Below are 17771 nucleotides of genomic sequence, written 5' to 3'. Positions count from 1 at the left end.
CTGGGGTATTTCCAAATCTGTAAAACAGCGATTTATTGTGTTGTTGATCAAAACGAAGGTGATGTTTTGCAAGTTCTTCAAATCGATATATGTAAAGTAAAAGGGGATGCCCTCCGCTTTCGAGCAAAAGACTTTGAGCGCGCGCTCCTGTGAGGGGGTGCATCTCGCGGCAGGGTGCCGAATTCGGCACAACACCGGAACTAACTGTTGTATAAATTATAATATCCCAACTAACGCAAATGAAAGCTGAATAGTCAGAAAATATTTTCTGGAATTTAATACAATCACTAGATGTTATATAAGTACAATGTGAAATAGTATGTTTGTGACTACATACTAAATACTATGTTTGCGCTACACTTAGGGAGGCTGGATTTGAGCCAATAAAGCCCACCAACGTCAGGACACAACTCTAAATTTACTTCATGTTAGCTGGATAGCATTATCCTTGTTTTCGCATCCCAAGATGTAGGTGATGTACATATACTTTCATGTTTCTCAGGGGCACCTCTTTACCACATAAAAGTTAAAAGTTATCCCCACCTTAACATTTACAACCTTCAGAGCTCTTAACAGAATAGATGAATGCTGATGAAGAGAATTAAGTTTTATGTTAGGCTTCATCTTTGTGAGAGTTTCCTCGACTGATCCAGAAGTAGTGCTAACAAACCCCGCTCTTCCTCACAGCAAACACTGTGGTTGTTGGGCAATGTTTTTTTTTCCTGAGGCGGAGTTAACAGAAAAAATACCTTAAATTCAGCTCTGACGTTCAAATAATACAAAAGCCTTCGAAAAATACTCTAAACATATTTTCGCCCCTCTGTCGGGGCTGAGCCTATCTTGGGAAAGTTTCGTTTTCCGAGGAAAACTCAGTGCTAAGGACACCGCCACTTCACCAGCAACTTTCATCCGTTACAGGCTTTCTGTTGGGCTTAATGGACTCGACTTTTAAAGGTACGAATCAGTTTTTTAAATATTGTAAAAAAAAAAACAATAATAATAATAACTAAGTTATATTTGTTATTATTCTACTTCTGTTTAGAAGTGTGTGGACCTCACTGTAAACCCCAATGTTAAAATTCATTGTTTAGATTGTGTGAAACCTAAAATATATTCAACAGTTATACTCATGGACGCGGGAGGTGGGGGGGCTGAGGGTCCTTCATCATCCCCTGATTTCAGGACTGCCATTTTAAAAAATAATAGTAATAATAAAAGTACTGAGCTTTATAATAATTTGAGCGTAGTAGAGACCCATGTGTGCTTGCTTTAGAATGGAGGTTGTATTTTTATATTTTCATAGCCCTGCTTTGTTTAAGAGAACACCATATTTTTATTACAGTGATTTAGAGCGAAAACTGGCTGCTTTGGGGGCACCTCCCCAAACACACACAGGTTAAGGTCCAAAGAGAGACTGATAACTGTCTGAGAGCAGTCCTGTAACTCTGAATATATTTTCTCTGTTTGAACCTCAACCTGCCTGTGTTTCAGCAACACGCCCAAAGCGGCCTTCGGTAGCCTATATTGTTTTTTTAAACTTTAAAATAACCATCTATCGATATAATAACGTTTTAACAAGCGTTGTATCTCCCGCTCTGTGTGCGTTTCAGTGTTAAATGTCACTGCGTGCCTGTGGGCGTGACACAAGATTACGCTCCACATATCAACAATCTGATTGGTCGCCGCTCAGTTAATTTGCATACAGTTCGCCCAGAGCCAGAGCCGTATAGAGAGAGAGTTGCGTCAACTCCGTTCACTCCAACGGACCGTTTTTTACAATAAGGGCGGATCGTGGAGCTCCTCAATAGTTCCCGGAAGTTAGCAGCAAATACTAGCAGCGCGGCCGAGTTGCAGCAGAATAGACCGGTTGTGATGCACTTTTAAAGGGTAAAACAATTAAAGAATCAGTTTGTACATAATAAGCACATCTGAATCAAATTAACATGTATATTAAAGTATGTCAGTGGATTATCCCCGACTAAATTAGTAGATTTAAGGAACATTAACAGAGGACATTAGGCTAGGGTACTGAGTAAAGTTAGGAACCCATAATGTTAACCATAAACAGCCTAGTGATTGTAAAATCCCTGCTCTTAAAGTCATTTCATCCACCGTTGTTGAATCTTAGAAAAGGCTTCTAAACGTGATTTTTCACGGGGTGGGTGGGAGTTAAATATTAGTTAAATATAACATTCGGGCACGAGCTTGTAGAGTGGAGGAGATAAAATGAGAATATCGTTATCCATTTTTAAAACATTAAGCTTCCCAGTGGTGTGGCTTTTGTTTGTGAAACGTATGCAGTGTGACGTTGTTGTTGTTGTTGTAATCTTTAGTGATGGTAAATAATTTAGCAATTGCTCCTGCCGACTTGAGCCAGCCGTTTTTTCTTCTCTCCGTGTCAGTGGAGAAACCAAACATTTTCACTCCTTTCTCCGATGAAGCATCTCCATGCAGCAGAGCAAACCATGGTGGGGACTATATGCAAGGACAACATGGAGAAAAGGGCACAGACAAACTGCCTGCCAGGCTATTCATGTTTGAGTTCGTTATAGCTTTATTTAATGAATCCATCGCAGTAAATATGTGCATAGTAAAAAGACAAGATATATAAAATATGTTTATATGTGTACAAACAAATATAAATAGATGTGTTTATTATGTCCTGTCCTGTCCGGATGTGATGTATTTTAATGTACGCTTTTTAATACAGATTTTTTCATATGCAAGCCAAACAAATTTCTTTGGCTCCTTCTCCTTCTGTCCTTTCAGAAAGTCATAGAGTTTACTGTAGTCATCAAATGATTAAAATGATCTAGGTCTTGGGATTACTGATACAACCATTAATTAAAGATGTATTTATGTTAATTATATTTATTTATGTTTAAAATTAATCTGATCTCAATTTTGAAACGTTCCTTCCCTTCTCCTCCCTCTAAGTATATAAATAAACATTAGGATATGACTGATCTTAACTACCATACAAGTTTAAGAACATAATATCTATAATACTGAAAAGTCAAAGCAATGAAACAACGAAAACACACTTTGAAACCATGATTACATTAACCTAACGTGTCAACAAGGCAGGTAACGATAGCTGTTTAATCCTCAAATAGTAGCGAATTTGACTTTAAAATAGATCATATTGTTGTAACTATATATACATGTTGGTTTTCTATATAAATATTGTAAATCAGTGCATTTATTGATTTAAAGTACCAAAAGACGCGGTTCTGTCGCTCGGTGTTTATGGGCTTAAATTGCCTGCAAAGAACTTCCTGGAACTATCTGAAATCTACGTGAATCACGTGACCATCAAGCATTTTGAACTTTTGACGCAACTCTCTCTCTATACGGCTCTGCCCAGAACGAGAGAGCAGAGGGAGGATGTGCGTCAGCGATTTGATGTGCCAGTTAGGCTGTATTTATATATTGTCATCTCTGGCCTCACTGTAGCACTATATTACACATTCTGTGTGACAAACTAGCAAAATAAATAAATGAATAAATGCTAATCATTTGTGTAGCGTCATCGGCACGTCACATACGCTGCTTAAAACACCTTCCCTCGTTATACGAAGGTTAACATACTGTGTTCAACAGTTTCTCCTTTCTGAGTGAGTGAAACTGGTTACTTCTGATTTAGTGGAGTCCTATTTGCAGGTTTTAATAACTGGCCTTGGTTGACTCACCTATGAGTTTAAACGTATTAGCAGACATGAATCCAGCTGTAAGGCGGAGCTTCCCAGCACCCATAGCGGTTTGTTATTAACTAGCTCTTTCTTTTCTTATGTTTCATCAGTTATAATCACATAAAGTTACATTTAGGTTTGGGTTCACTGTACTAACCATGACTGTTTGTGTTGGATTTTACAAATTTTGGTTTCAGGGGTTCAGGGTGGTTGGAAAAAAAATCAACATGAATGTGAATTAAGAGTAATTTAATTTACAGCATACATTAAACTCTCTTATTAAGAAAGACAGTGTAATCATGTTTCAGAGGAAACCAAGGCAGCCAACAATAGTAGCTTAATTGCCAAATCAGGGATTTGAACCCACTCTCTAAAGCTGCTTTTTCACTGCATGGTACCGGCTCAACTTAGTCTGACTCTATTCGCTTTTTTTGGTTTTCTTGAAGGTTACTTGACCTTGACCAGATTTTGACATACAATAATCAATGTACTGTGTGATACAAATAAAATACACTTATACTAACACTGCTAAATGATTTATGATTTTAGATGCAAAGCACCTAATAGACCTGGCTTGTAACTAGACAGACTAACTAACTAACTCACTCATTCACGTTTGGCAGGCTTTAGTGTCCTTTAGTGTTATGATTTTATGTGTGTACAGCTGTTCAAAACTGTGTTTGCTAGTCATGTACTGGTTAGCATTTTTATGTTCAAAATTACCTTGAAATTGTCACTACCAAAACAGTAGGTTTTCCATATATAACTTTTTCCTTATTGGTTATGCATGATCTATGTATTACATTATTTTTCATCAGGTAAAGGGCATATTCGGAGGTGCCAAAAACCAGGGAGTTCCAGAAACCAACCTCAGACAGGGACTTCAGTGCCATCTAACAAGAGAGTTCCTTCACAGCATCCAGAGACGACTGTTTCTCAGCCTGAGAATTTCTCCACGGTACATTCAAGGAGGAATACCACTACAATTGAGCATTTGTCTGCCCAGATTGGCCCTCACCAAACCATTGAATCAGCAATGAGCTCATGCAGCCTAGCTGGCTCTGCCCAATCCCCTCCAAACTCAGCTGTGCCAACTCAGCTGCGGTTGGTGCTGGTGGGCAGGACAGGGGCAGGGAAGAGTTCTACAGGAAACACCATCTTGGGTGAAGAACGTTTCAAATCTCAACTGAGCATGAGCTCAGTGACGAAGGAATGCAAGAAAGAAAGTGCCGTAGTCCAGGGGCAAAGTCTTGCACTTATTGACACCCCTGGCTGGTTTGACACCTCCCTAACGCAAAAGGAAGTAGAAGCGGAAGTAATAAGGTGCCTGGCCATGTGTTCACCTGGACCCCATGCATTTCTGCTAATCATACCAATCACTCGCTTCACAGATGAACAGCAGCGGACTGTTGACATGATTCAGGGAGCTTTCAAGGAGAACATGGCTGACCACACTATCATCATATTCACCCATGCAGATCTGCTGAAAAAGGAAGAGAAGTCATTTGAGCAGTTCATATCAGAGCAGGACGAGAGAATCCAGAAACTTGTTAAACAATTTGGTAGCCGCTTCTTGGCCTTCAACAATGATGACCCACGTGACCAAGACCAGGTCACACAGCTTCTGAAGAAGCTGCATGAATTGCTAGAACAGAACGAGTACCGTCACTTCACCAACCAGCGAATGCAGATTGTGAATAAGGCAATGGCAGCTCTTAAGCTGAAACAAGAGGAAGTGACAGCTGAATCAATTAAGAGAGCCAAGCAAGCAGTAAGGAAGATGGAAGAAGATCGCAGGGAGAACATCATTAAAGCCTTAGAGAAGGACAGGCAGGAAATAGAAAGACGCAGGCTGCACATCCAAGCCAAGATCAGTCAGATAATAGAGGAGGTAGTAAAAGAACACGAAAGCCCAAATTCAGATCCACGCAGACTGAAACGTCTCGAAGAATCTCTTCAGCAAGAAAATGAAAACTTCGTAAATCTGGATGAAGAAGAAGAAAAGAGGATAATGGAAGCTGAAGAAGAGGGGAAGGAACTGGATGTGTGGATCCAAGAGGAAGAGAAGAGAGTAGAGGAAGCGGAGAAGGAAAAGGCTTCAAAGGATGATGGAAGCAGATGGTATCAAGATCCCTTTTACTTCAGCATCCTGAAGTACCTTGTTGTTTTTATTGGAGGGGCTGGGTTTGGGTTTGCACCTATGCTTTTGGGTTTTATGGCCCCCGCAGCACCTGTAGGACTAGCAGCAGAGTTAGCCGCATTGGTTGGGCCTGAGCTTGCAGGTGTCCTGACAGCTGCAGTTGGAAAGGCAGCTCCTTTGATTGCTAGCCAGTGCTCCATTCAGTAACCCACAAATCAGATCTCTCAACAGTTAAAAGAATTCTCCAATATCGTAACCATCAATACTACACTTACAGATGATGCTGTGCAGTTGAATTCCATCAGCAAAAATATGTGCAGGTCATTTCGTATCAGTGTAGTGGTGTGGGTGGAGTTTTTACAGGTTCTTGCTTGATTGCCACAATTTTTTTAAAAACTTTAGTGATAAAATGTTGGATAAAACTTTGATACGACATTCTCCCTGTCTTTCTCACCCTAAAACCTGTATTGTTACACCGAATGTAGATTTGAAGTTGCATCATTATGGTCACGTATTCTGTATTACTCTTATTAACAATATTTAGCTACTCCGCAATAGCTTTTAATATAAACGAGTTTTGAATCAACAGGAATTTCAGTAGTAAACAGCACAATACAGATGCAGCAAATCAAGATCAGGTTGAAAAATACCAGAGTATTCCTTTAAGGTATGGGGAATCTGTAATCAGTCTTATTTGGCAACCACATACAATACAATACTTGAACGAATTGCCAATTAGATAATAAAACACCTTTTTTAAAATTGTAATATCAAACGCACTGTATTTGAGCTCCACAGAGGGGTGTTTTACATAAGACAGTTAACAAAAGTAAAAGAGGTCAGAAAAGCAAATCCATCATCACCTCATAACACATCTTTTCTTTGTTTACAGCATATGTTAACAACCTTTTACTTATGTAAAAAACCTTTTACTGCAAACATAAACAATATCCTAATAAGAAATATATTTCTGAAAACTACATTTTCTTATTATGTACTCATTCAAATAATCAGGTTCGCCTGTTTCTTTGTATTTGCATTTAACAAACAAGTACGTTGCTAGTAGATATAAGTTCAAACAAAGTTTATGCATTCTTTATAAATACAAAAAAGTCCAATAAATGGATTATTGAACTGCATGTTTTTCCTGTTTTATTTATTTAGTTACAGATCACTCTTCATTATATATAATTATTTCTGTTGTCAATGACATAACAAAACCTTGTATCTCCAAAATGGCATCTTTTAAGGGGAAGGAACAAACATTCCTGTCTGTATTGGGTGTCAATGTATGGTATAATGAGTTGCAAGGTTTTGACATGACAATGTCAATGTGTTTCTGGGCCTTTGATAACATACTATCAGCTGAACGAACTTCCTTTTTCCTAAAGCTCAAACACTAACATGGTCAGACTCTGAGTTCAGATAGCACGCTAAACATGCTAACAACACATTTCATCACTGTCACTCTTCTAGCGCTGGTGCAGTCAACAAAGTGATGGACTGAATTTACAGTGTGTACCTCATTTCCACATGAAGAAAAAACAGTTGTATGCAATAGTTGGGGCACCCCCAGTCAAATGACGGTTTGTTGATTTTCTAAGTGAAAATAAGTTAACATATCCTCTACAGAGAACAACACAAGTACTGTTATTTGTATATGTGGCCTGTGCGAAAAGAATGGCACATTTTATATTTTACGTTTCATTTTTTCCTAATAGACCACTGAACTCGTGTTGTCATTCTGTAGTCGGTGTCATGCCCATATTAGCAGGTCTAAGTTGGATTTCTCTATGACAAAATGAATAAGACTTTTGAAAATCGCCTTTTCCCCTGAATGTTATTGGATCCTCTTAATTACATGGTTGTTAAGGAGTTGAAATATGAACTTTGCTGCAATACTGCAGTGCAATAAATTCATCATAAGATAGACAGCCTCACTAAAATACCCCATACAAACCAATAAGCTTTGTCAAGAATGCTGGAGTTTTGCTTGTAGTAGAGTGCATTAAGATTAGCTAGTGCTGATATTTATTAGTGTTGAAATTTAATAGACTTATTTTTATGTGACATCATTTCAACATTATCATGAATGATTTTTTCAATTTCATCTCCTTAACAACCCCATTATTCATAGGACCCCGTGATATTCAGAGGAAAAATGAACACAGGACAAAACATATCAGGTTTGGATCCTTTTCGTGTATGACAGAATGTAAGAACAGTGATTTTCAAAAGTCCCATTCATATTTGCTGTAGAGAAATCCAGCTTAGACCCAGTTGCTAATATCGGCACGATATCAGAGGCCTATACATTAAACTCAGCAAACAAATGGAAATTGTTCAGTAAAAGTAGCAGAAAAATGACATGTTTGTTTCCTGTAGAGGATGTGTTAACTTATTTTCACTTATTTTCACAAAACATGTCATTTGACCAGGCGTATTCAAATTTCTGCATACAACATAACACAAACGGCCACTTCATTAGGTACACCTTCTTGTATCTACACTAATTGTTCTGCTGGGGTTTTTGAACACCTCAGTGTCACTGCTGGACAAAGAATATTCTACCAACCAAGAATATCCAGCCTACAACTGCCTGTGGGCAGTGCCCTGTGACCACTGATGAAGGACTAGAGGATGACCAGCACAAACTGGGCAGCAACAGATGGGCTGTTGTCTCTGATATATTTTATTATTGTGGAATTTATGTATACACTTCAATGCAGCAAAGTCAATGCATGACTTTTTTCAGTGTGACTTTTGAAAGTTGACATTTGGTGTGATGGGCGAAACCTGGAGTGGAGCCAAAAAAGGATTCCTTGGAGTGATGCCACAAAACCCTGGTCAATAAGATCAACCTTCCTGCAGATTCTAGTCCCAACACAATTTGCCATATCTGCTCCAGCTAATTAACTTCTTTAGAAGTCCATGATTGGCTGGATCATTACTGTTATTTAAAGGGGGAATGTAGGGAGGGGTGGATGCAGGTTGGAACTAACTTAAAAGTAGATCTTCAGGAGGAGCACTGGAGATCTCTGCCACAGAACCACTTCTGGATCCTCACAGAACCTTTCAATTGATGGTTCTTCACAGAAACTGAAATGTGTGAGTGCAAAGAACCTTTTAAATTTAAACAAAATCTTTACATAATGCAAAGGTTTTGTCCCAATTTAAGGTTTTAACTAGAACTGTACATCCAAGCCAAGAACCATTTAGGAACCTTTAGTAGAACAGACCTTTGCAGTTATACAGAGAACATGGATCCCAAATATGACTGTAATCACTGGGTAGGGCCATGTTGACCATGCAGAGTCATGTGTCTTTTGAAAGGGTAATGCCAAGCGAACGTTTTCCCGCACAGCGAGCAGCAGAAAGGCTTTTCTCCAGTGTGGACACGCTGATGGGCGGTCAGGTTGGAGCCATGAGCAAAGCTTTTCCCGCACTGCTGGCACGTAAAGGGTTTGCTGCCGCTGTGGGCTCTCTCGTGGGTGATGAGGTTTCCTCGGAGGGCGAAGCGCTTTCCACACACGGCACAGCCGAAGGGCTTCTCACCTGTGTGGATGCGCTGATGTCTCTTTAGATCAGAAGCATTGTAGAAGCTTTTAGGACAAAAAGAACAAGGCAACGGCTTGTGTCTGTTCGTTTTTGGCATAGTCTTCACCTTTGTCAGCATTGTGGACCAGGTGGCTGCGTTCTGTTTGAAGGTTTTAGCTTGAATTCGCTCTTGGATCTTTCTTGCTTTTGCCTGCTTTGTCTGGGGCTCACCTGAATGCTTAACACTGCAAGAGGGTAATATCTCACTGGTCCCAGCCAGGTGAAACAGCTGGGGGTCTGTGTGGGAAGCATATAAAGTCTGCTGTAGCTTAGAAGAACTGCCTTGTGTCTCAAAGTTCATTGTGGTCAAAAAGGGTCGTGGTAGAGCATCACTGTCCGTCACCTCACATGGTGCCATTTCATTTGCCCTCTCTGCTATAGACTCCTCCTCCGGCTCAGTCTTAAACTCCAGCCTACAAAGGCTCCCTTCCCCGTTCAGTGGCTCTATGAGATGTTTAAACAGTCTATCATAATTACAATCATATGCCTCTTCAGAGTGATGGGACTGTATGGAGTACTGAGACTGGGGATGAAAATCTTCTGTACTGCCAAAGTGGTTGTTGCCATCTCCTAAAAACATAAGGTGTGGGTAATATATGTATAATTGAGCACGAGAAAGGAATGTAGTGCTAAAAACAAGCATGCTGGCAGTCACCTGGTTCATCTGTAAAGATAGAGCTCAATCTAATCATCGTTGATACAGCTACATCAACTTGTGCAACTTTGATGTGCACTTTTAATATTGATATATTACTTAAAACTACTTACTCAGTAATGACAACATACTTAGAACAATACTAGTCCCACGTGGTCAGACAACATCTCGCCTAAGGACATCCATGATAGATTTTGGGCTAAATGTGGATGGGAACGTAGACTTTAAGTGTGAAATTTCTAAAAAAAAACCAACACCTTTTGAAGGTACAGTACAAAATAGGTGGCGACAGTACACTCATCAACATTGTCTGATAGACAAGGCTGTCATTAGCGCATGGATGTAACTGAGGTTAGCATGGCTAAAAAGTCTCCCCAAAATAAAATTTTAAATAAGCACGCAGATGAGTGCATATGAAAAACAGTTCCATTAGGTAATGACAGTGTTTCGTTAGCTAGCTTGTTTTGTTTGTTATTAATTTTGCTGCGGACATTAAAAGAGCACAAACTAGAGGAATTTGGGGGCAGCATTTAGAGGGATGAACCCTTGTTAGTGGCAATTTTCACAGCAATCCAGCATCAAATGTTTAACAAGTTGTCTCTTGTTAAAGGTGCATTCTCATTATGAGATTAAGACCAGACTAGTACATGCAGGCATTCCGACAGATCGCAATACACTATGAAAGCAGTTGGATATCACAGTGCGTAACACCACAACCCAACACACGGAAGACTGTAAGGCAGGAAAGCCACTACTGTACCAATAAGAATCTATGGCCAAGATGGTTTTTCAGTGTTTCTTTAACACTGTAAAATACCTTAATATTTGCTGTTCTTATTAAAGGTGCACTTTCATATATATTTTTCATTGCTGTCAGGACACGAACTTGTATCTCTAAAAAGATAACTTTACATGAGAAGGAAAAGCCTCATTATCTTTAAATGAAAGTTAACAGAACAAGATCTTATTCTAAGTCATTTTGGACCATTTCTATTTGCCCATTCATCATGAAATTTTGACGCAATGTAAAAAGCGACTGACATTTAACAATCATGAAAAAAATGAAAACCAACAAAAATGGAGAATAAAGGTTTTGTTCCAACAGTCATGTCATTTACCTATTTGTTTGGCCTGCTACATAGTTCTGTAGCTCTGCCACAATTGTCGTTATGCTATTTTTCAAGAAAAAAATAAAATGTGAATGAGGTGTCAAATACAGGTTTCTTGTGCCATTATTTACAATTTATATTCTACTGAAACAGGAATACTCTCATTAGTCGATTAACTGAATGAATGGCCAATAGCATACGTGTATTGCAATCTGTCTCATATAGTACAAGTACAAGCATTATAAAGCAATTTTTGAAAACTAAATGATGTGCTGATGCTTCCACATCAACATTTTTCCACAGTCGAAACTGTGAACAACAACCTTTAACCTTAATTACTTCACCTCGCTATGGTCACAATCTTGTGGGACAGTGCAAGACAGAATGAGCTCCTTACCCATCATTTGGCCTTGTGAGTTTGTGCAGCCCTCGAAAAGACACTCTCCTATGGACACAGACTGACTATCGGACTCCACTTTTACAGCCGCAGTGCCGAGTCCTCCAGAATCTGCTTTATTTCCAGTGATCAGTGAGTTATTAAGAATCTGGGACTGTCTAAACTGAGCATCTTTCTCACTAAGTGGAAAAACACTCCGCGTCTGTTCACTCTCACAGCTCAGAAGAGAATTTCGACTTCCTTGGTTGGCATCCTCCTGTAAGTTGTTCATCAGTCCTGTGTAGCTGGTCTTATTATCTTCCTCTTCCTCCCCACAGTCAGCCTCTTGGAGATCATCAGCTTTTGTTTCTACACAAAAGATGTCATAACAAAACAAGAAGGCACTGAAATAAAATAATCTATTACAATATTAATACAAGTAGAATTAGTGAGGTAGGAACAAGGAACAAACGCAACAGCATAAAGTTGTACACAAGTGTTTTAACACACTCAGTTAAATTAGTGGTTTGTTTATTTTTCTAAGTGAAAGTAGATTAACACGTCTTCTACAGACGATATGAGGATAAATATGGCATTTTCCTGCATAATTTCTATTTATTTGCTGAAAAATATAAATAAAGCATTAAATATAAAATGTGCTAGAACTTTTGATCAGGACACATTTTGTCTGTTTTTTATGTGCTTAGTTCAGAAAATAAACAGTAAGTGTGCTTTGAAATGTGCAGAAGTGTGTTCTCTGTATTAGATGTGTTTATTTACTTTCACTTGGAAAATCAGCAAAACATGTCATTCAGCCAGGGGTGTCCAAACTTTGGCATATGACTGTATATACTGTAGAAAAAAATCTTAAAATATTAAAGGAATGGATAACAGAAAAATGAAATACCTCTAATGTAGAGCTGCCTATATGTTTAGACTTAGGAATGTGGTTACAAGTGAGATTGTGATTTTATTGTATAGTTGGGCAAAAGTTTGGGCACCAATGGACAAATTATGTATTTTGTTGATTTCTGAAGTGAAAAGAATTAAACATCTGCAGCCAAGTATTTTTAAGACTAACATTTTTTCTGCAATTGTTATCATGCAGTTAGTTGTATATGATTAACTTAAAAAATAGAAATTGATAGTAGTTGTGCCTTGATATTTTCATGTTACACACTTAAAAAAAAAGATGGTTCTCAAGGTTTCTTTAGTAAAGGCATGGTTCTATTTAGAACCTTAAATAGAACCATGCAAAGAACCTAAGGTTTGTATGCTTAGATGGTTCTTTGCATGGTAAAATGGTTCTTCCGACTGACAGAAAAATGTGTTGTATATGACTCTGTATAGAACTTTTTTCTGAAAATGGTTCTATATAGCACCAAAAATGGTTCTTCTATTGTTAAAAGCTTGACATCGTAACAATAGAAAAACCCTTTTTGGTGCCATATAGAACCATTTTCAAAACACATTCTGCATCCATCAATCTGAAGAACCACTTCACCATGCAAAGAACCATTTAGGCATGAATTGGTTCTATATAGTACACTCTTAAAATAGATGGTTCTTCAAGGTTTCTTTTACTAAAAACTATGAAAATCCACTAAGAACTATTTGCATGGTGAAATGTCCCTTTCGACTGGTTCTTCAGAAAATGTGTTGTATATGGTTCAATACAGAACCTTTTTGAAAATGGTTCTATACAGCAACAAAAAGGGCTCTGCTGTACAAGCTTGATGTTATAACAGTAGCAGAACCCTTTTTGGTGCTATACAGAACCAAATACAACACAATCTCCATCAATCTGAAGAAACATTTCACCATGAAATGGTTCTATATAGAACTCATGCTTCTAAACAGAACCATTGCCTTTACTAAAGAACCCTTTGGAGGACCATCTTTTTTAAATGTACAGGAACGATTCTCAGCATCATAAGTACCGATACTCCAGTATCGATTCGCCCATCCCTACACGCCTCTAAAAGGTCTAAAAGGCAGTGAGCGGCTGTACCTCTCTCATGCTCGCCAAACTGACTGCCGAGCGAGTGAGGAAGGACTGGAGAAGCTGTAGAGAAAGAATTATTTCTCAAAGTTTTCTTCAGGTCCCGTAGTTTCCCCTTCAGTGACTCGATCTCGGTCTGGCCCCTGCGGATTTCTAAGCGCATCTCCACAGACTCGGAGTCTATCAGTTTACAGATCTCAGCCACGGCTGCTTTGGCCAGGCTCTCCATCACCGACCAAATCTGAGCCTCCAGAGCCAGATGTGCTGCTGGCATCTTTTAGTCCTGACTCTAATTTGCACTCGTTTAGTCCACAAAACAAATGTTTCAGTCCATACAGATGTCCTGTTTTCTTTTAGGCTGTATTTACAGCTACGGACATCACTGCACCACTCACTGATTTCCTTCCGCTTTACTTTGTCTGGTGGCACGTGACCGGGCCGAAATTACCGTAATACACCGCAGGGCTGTGGAGCGGCTCCCTTTTTGCCCTGTTCAAACGATATTTAGTAACAAGATGCTGAAATGCAGTTGTTCTGACGGATTGTGCTACTTTGTCGAAATGTCCTACTGTAACGCATATTTTTAGATAGCGCTCTACAGAAACCTGTCGGTAGGATATTTTGATGGCCTAAATTGCCCTGTCAGAAAATGCTACCAGCACTGAAACGTATAGGTAGAATAATTTTATAGCCAAAATCTCTTTATCAGAAAAAGTTGCCAGCATTAAAAGAATTATTAGGATATTTTGATCGCATAAATCACCTTAGCAGAAAGTAGGTAATAATATTAAACTGAGTCTGTACTGAATTAACATTAAAAACAATAAAACGTTTGAAAAATTAAGTTACTTCGCTATAGTAATGATATGCGATATATTTAAGTCACACAAGCTAAATCAATTCAATAATGACACTAGAGGGCGCTGTCAATGAAACCCAAAATTAATGGGTTGCTATGGAGTTTTCGTGCAAAATTGTAGTTTGTAAATTCTTAATCATTTTTATACCGTAAAATGCTCTTGTTTTCTCAAAATAGATATCACAAAATTGTATTTGAATTTTTTTTTCAAAACGCTCAAAATATATATATATATATATATATATATATATATATATATATATATATATATATATATATATAATATATATATTGTGGCATACGCCATGTGGAACTCAAAACTGTTTTGCAAGTAAGTTGACTTACTTTTTCAAGTTTAAGTGTTTTAAGTTATTTTTTTACAGTGTGCCCTTCTACACATTTAGGTTTGTGTTTATTCTCTGCCAAATCTTGCTTATATCTCAAAACATTTCTGAAATGTTTCCTATTGTTCTGTTTGGAAAATAAATTACACCTTAAGAATGCTTTGAAGAAACTTTATTGAAAAAAAATGCTTTATAAATGATAAAAATATAATTTATGAGATTTTGTTGAAAGTTTCAGGTGTCCAGGTAGAAGATGCCACGTTCTCAGTCCAACTAAGTGAGTTGTCCAGTCTTTATTGCTAAAGGACTGTCTGAGAGCTTAACTGTCCATACAGCCAGAACAGTTAGAATCTTCATCATCAGAGACCTGATCCACACCATGTTTTTCAGCTTGGGTTTTCTTCTGGTATCTCGTCAGGTTTCAAAGTTTCACTGATGGTTCACCACTTATTCATATTGACCCTCTGGAAGAACTCTAAGCTCTAAGGAGCTCTAAGGAACCCAGCACACCTTGTCTGAGACATACGCTTCTGTGGTTTGGGTTCAGCAGGAGGAGTTGGCTGAATGTTTGGAGAAGCATCTCTCTTATTTGGAGCCACACCTTTAATCATGATGTCTAGCGAGCTCTCTGGTTTTGGGTGAACAGGAGCTGCAGCTTGGGACAATGTGGACCTCCTAACCCACCTGGAGACGGACTTTGGTGGCTGGGTCTTCTTAGAAACACCCTTATTTACATGGGAGATAATGTTCTGGTTGCGTAAGTAGGTTGTCTTGATTTTGTCTTGTTTTTTTTTTCATGATATCTTCTGTCTTTCCTTTCTCGCTGCTGTGACCAGCACTTCTTAACTCACTTTAACAGCTTCTTTGGACCAACTTTTGGAACTCTGACAAATCCATTATTTTTTCCATTTTGGCTGAGGTTCCAACCACTGTAACAAAATGTGTGGTTGAGCTGCTGGTCCTTGTCAGGCCTCGTCTGATGAAGGAACGTCCAATACTGTCAATGGCTGGAAACCTAAAAGGAGCACTAGTTCCTGAACACCTTGATTTCTTCTCCTGTCCAGTTCTTCTCTCCCGAAGCATCAGTGGGATGCTTCCTTATATAGACGCGTGATCCAGCTTTTGTGTTGTGTTTTGGTTTGGTTTAATTCAGGTTAGTGATGCATGACTCCTGGTTTTACTGTGGAATCAATGGAGTCGACTCCTCGAATCCACTTTAAGGAGTCCGTGATAAGCGGATACAGCAGATATTAAACCGTCTTAAACGTTGTCTACCCATTTTGTGTGTAGCTACAGATAATATAGTAATATGATAATAAATTCGTAGATTCCAAATTTCAGGCATCTTGACAGATGGTGATTACTGTTTCAACACATCTTCCCATTAGAATTCACATCATTTCACATAATGAGGCAGCTGGAGGGAGAAACTCGGGAGTGATGCTCCGAGAAAAACATTTCTGTAGTCTTAAATCTAACAAACAAACCATAGCCGGTTTATCAGACTTAAAGTTTTTATGGTGGAGCTGTTACTGTTCCTCTTTCTACGAGGCTGAATTCGCTTTATTCTCCACTTTCTAATTCGAATTTTCCGTTCCACCTTAAATGATGCAGCAGTTACCATTGCGAACAGGCGCGAGAATGTAACTGCAGCAGCATTTAAGGTGGAACGGAAAATTTAATAAGAAGCTGACAAAAAGGCTTCGTGCTATTTTTCACAACGTTCTGTGAAAAATGCTGTTTACTGTTGTTTTTGGTTTGGTTCCATTTTAAATCTTTCTTGCAGCTTTGATCATTAGGAAAATGAAGAGTTTAGTTCTCCGTGAGCAGTTAGAGCGCAGGTCGGGGCGGTGGACAGGCAGACATGTTGAAATAATCCTTATGGCTAATATCTGTGTGGAAGTCAACCAACACTCGCTGATGTAAGCCAGAACCGGCCCAGAACTGTCTGCTTTCTGAGTGGCCCCGCCTGAATCGAAATATATTTCATTATTAGACTTTTCTGTTTACATCCGTTCACTCCCCCTTCATTGTTGACTCGCTAATGGCGCCCTCTAGTGTTTTGCAGTCATGTTGCAGGTATAATGGCATAAATAGAAAGTGGCCAGGCTCCTCATAACCTGGCTCTGGTCCCACTACGCTATCACATTGTGACCCTAAACTTTAACATATTATTTTATGCATATGTTTTAGAGTCTTACTGGTCTGAGCACCTTCACCGCTCGCACCCGGTGTGCTAGCTAGACAGTGCACCACTTTGAATTAAGGGAACTCAGAACATGATGCCCATTAAATCAATCAATCAATCAATCAATTAGGATTCCAGAATTGAAAAACTACTGTGCCATTGTACAATATGCCATCCAGGCAGGGTTTGTTTTTAAAAAAAACTCCCCTAAATACAACCCACCGCCATATTATTGCTATTATGGCTATAAACACTACATGTACATGTATTATCTTATACATGAATGCATCTGAATAGTTGAATAAAACATCCTTTTTAATCTGCTTGCTTTGGTTTTGCCTGATCTATAGTTCATGGCCTCACTAAACATATTGCTGTTGTCAGAAGAAAACCTTGTATCCCCAAAATGATAACTTTACAGGAGAAGCAAAAAACCTACTTTTAATGTCAGATTTTTTTCCAAGTAATTTTAGGTCATTTCTTTTAGTCCATTCATCATGAAATTTACACACAATGTAAAGGGTAACATGTATTTCCAAATTATGTCAAAAACTGAAAACCGTCAGAAATGGAGATACAAGGTTTTCTTCTGACAACAGCGACATTGTCAGAACTGACTAGAATGTGGATCCACATAGCTATCAGATCAGGTGAAATCAGGAAAAGCAAAAAGGAAGAGAAGTTTCATTGAACTACTTGGACAAAGCCGCTGAATTCAACCTATGAAGTCCTTTGTAATGATCTGATTAGTCAAATCAGGTATGTTGTTAAACCAGACTGTTACACTGCTATATGGAGAAATGTTTGTG

The 17771-nt window shown here is 38.7% G+C and overlaps 2 protein-coding genes across 2 annotated transcripts; one reads left to right on the top strand and one right to left on the bottom strand.

Moving 5' to 3' along the window:
- The first annotated feature begins 825 nt into the window (after positions 1 to 825).
- On the top strand, positions 826 to 6971 carry LOC118796702 (GTPase IMAP family member 9-like). Its single transcript, XM_036555754.1, has 2 exons — positions 826 to 954; positions 4511 to 6971. Exons 1-2 carry the CDS (start codon positions 936 to 938, stop codon positions 6037 to 6039), a joined length of 1548 nt encoding a protein of 515 aa, XP_036411647.1. The 5' UTR covers positions 826 to 935; the 3' UTR covers positions 6040 to 6971.
- Positions 6592 to 13975, bottom strand: LOC118796704 (zinc finger protein 248-like). Its single transcript, XM_036555757.1, has 3 exons — positions 13581 to 13975; positions 11591 to 11938; positions 6592 to 9999 (listed from the first exon to the last, which is right to left on the bottom strand). The coding sequence occupies exons 1-3, from the start codon at positions 13843 to 13845 to the stop codon at positions 9116 to 9118; spliced, it is 1497 nt and encodes a 498-aa protein (XP_036411650.1). The 5' UTR covers positions 13846 to 13975; the 3' UTR covers positions 6592 to 9115.
- Between the last annotated feature and the right edge of the window lie 3796 nt (positions 13976 to 17771).

Source organism: Colossoma macropomum, unplaced genomic scaffold (genome assembly GCF_904425465.1).
Source record: "Colossoma macropomum unplaced genomic scaffold, Colossoma_macropomum, whole genome shotgun sequence".
Taxonomy (NCBI): domain Eukaryota; kingdom Metazoa; phylum Chordata; class Actinopteri; order Characiformes; family Serrasalmidae; genus Colossoma; species Colossoma macropomum.
The sequence above is the reverse complement of the archived record's forward strand: the minus strand, read 5'-3'. Positions and strand labels throughout refer to the sequence as shown.

Coding starts and splice junctions, on each gene's coding strand:
- LOC118796704 (XM_036555757.1), bottom strand. CDS start 13,845: ATGCCAGCAGCACATCTGGCTCTGGAGGCTCAGATTTGGTCGGTGATG. Junction 11,939..13,580: donor GTTTGGCGAGCATGAGAGAG/GTACAGCCGCTC, acceptor TCTTTTGTGTAG/AAACAAAAGCTGATGATCTC. Junction 10,000..11,590: donor CTCACAAGGCCAAATGATGG/GTAAGGAGCTCA, acceptor TTATGTTTTTAG/GAGATGGCAACAACCACTTT.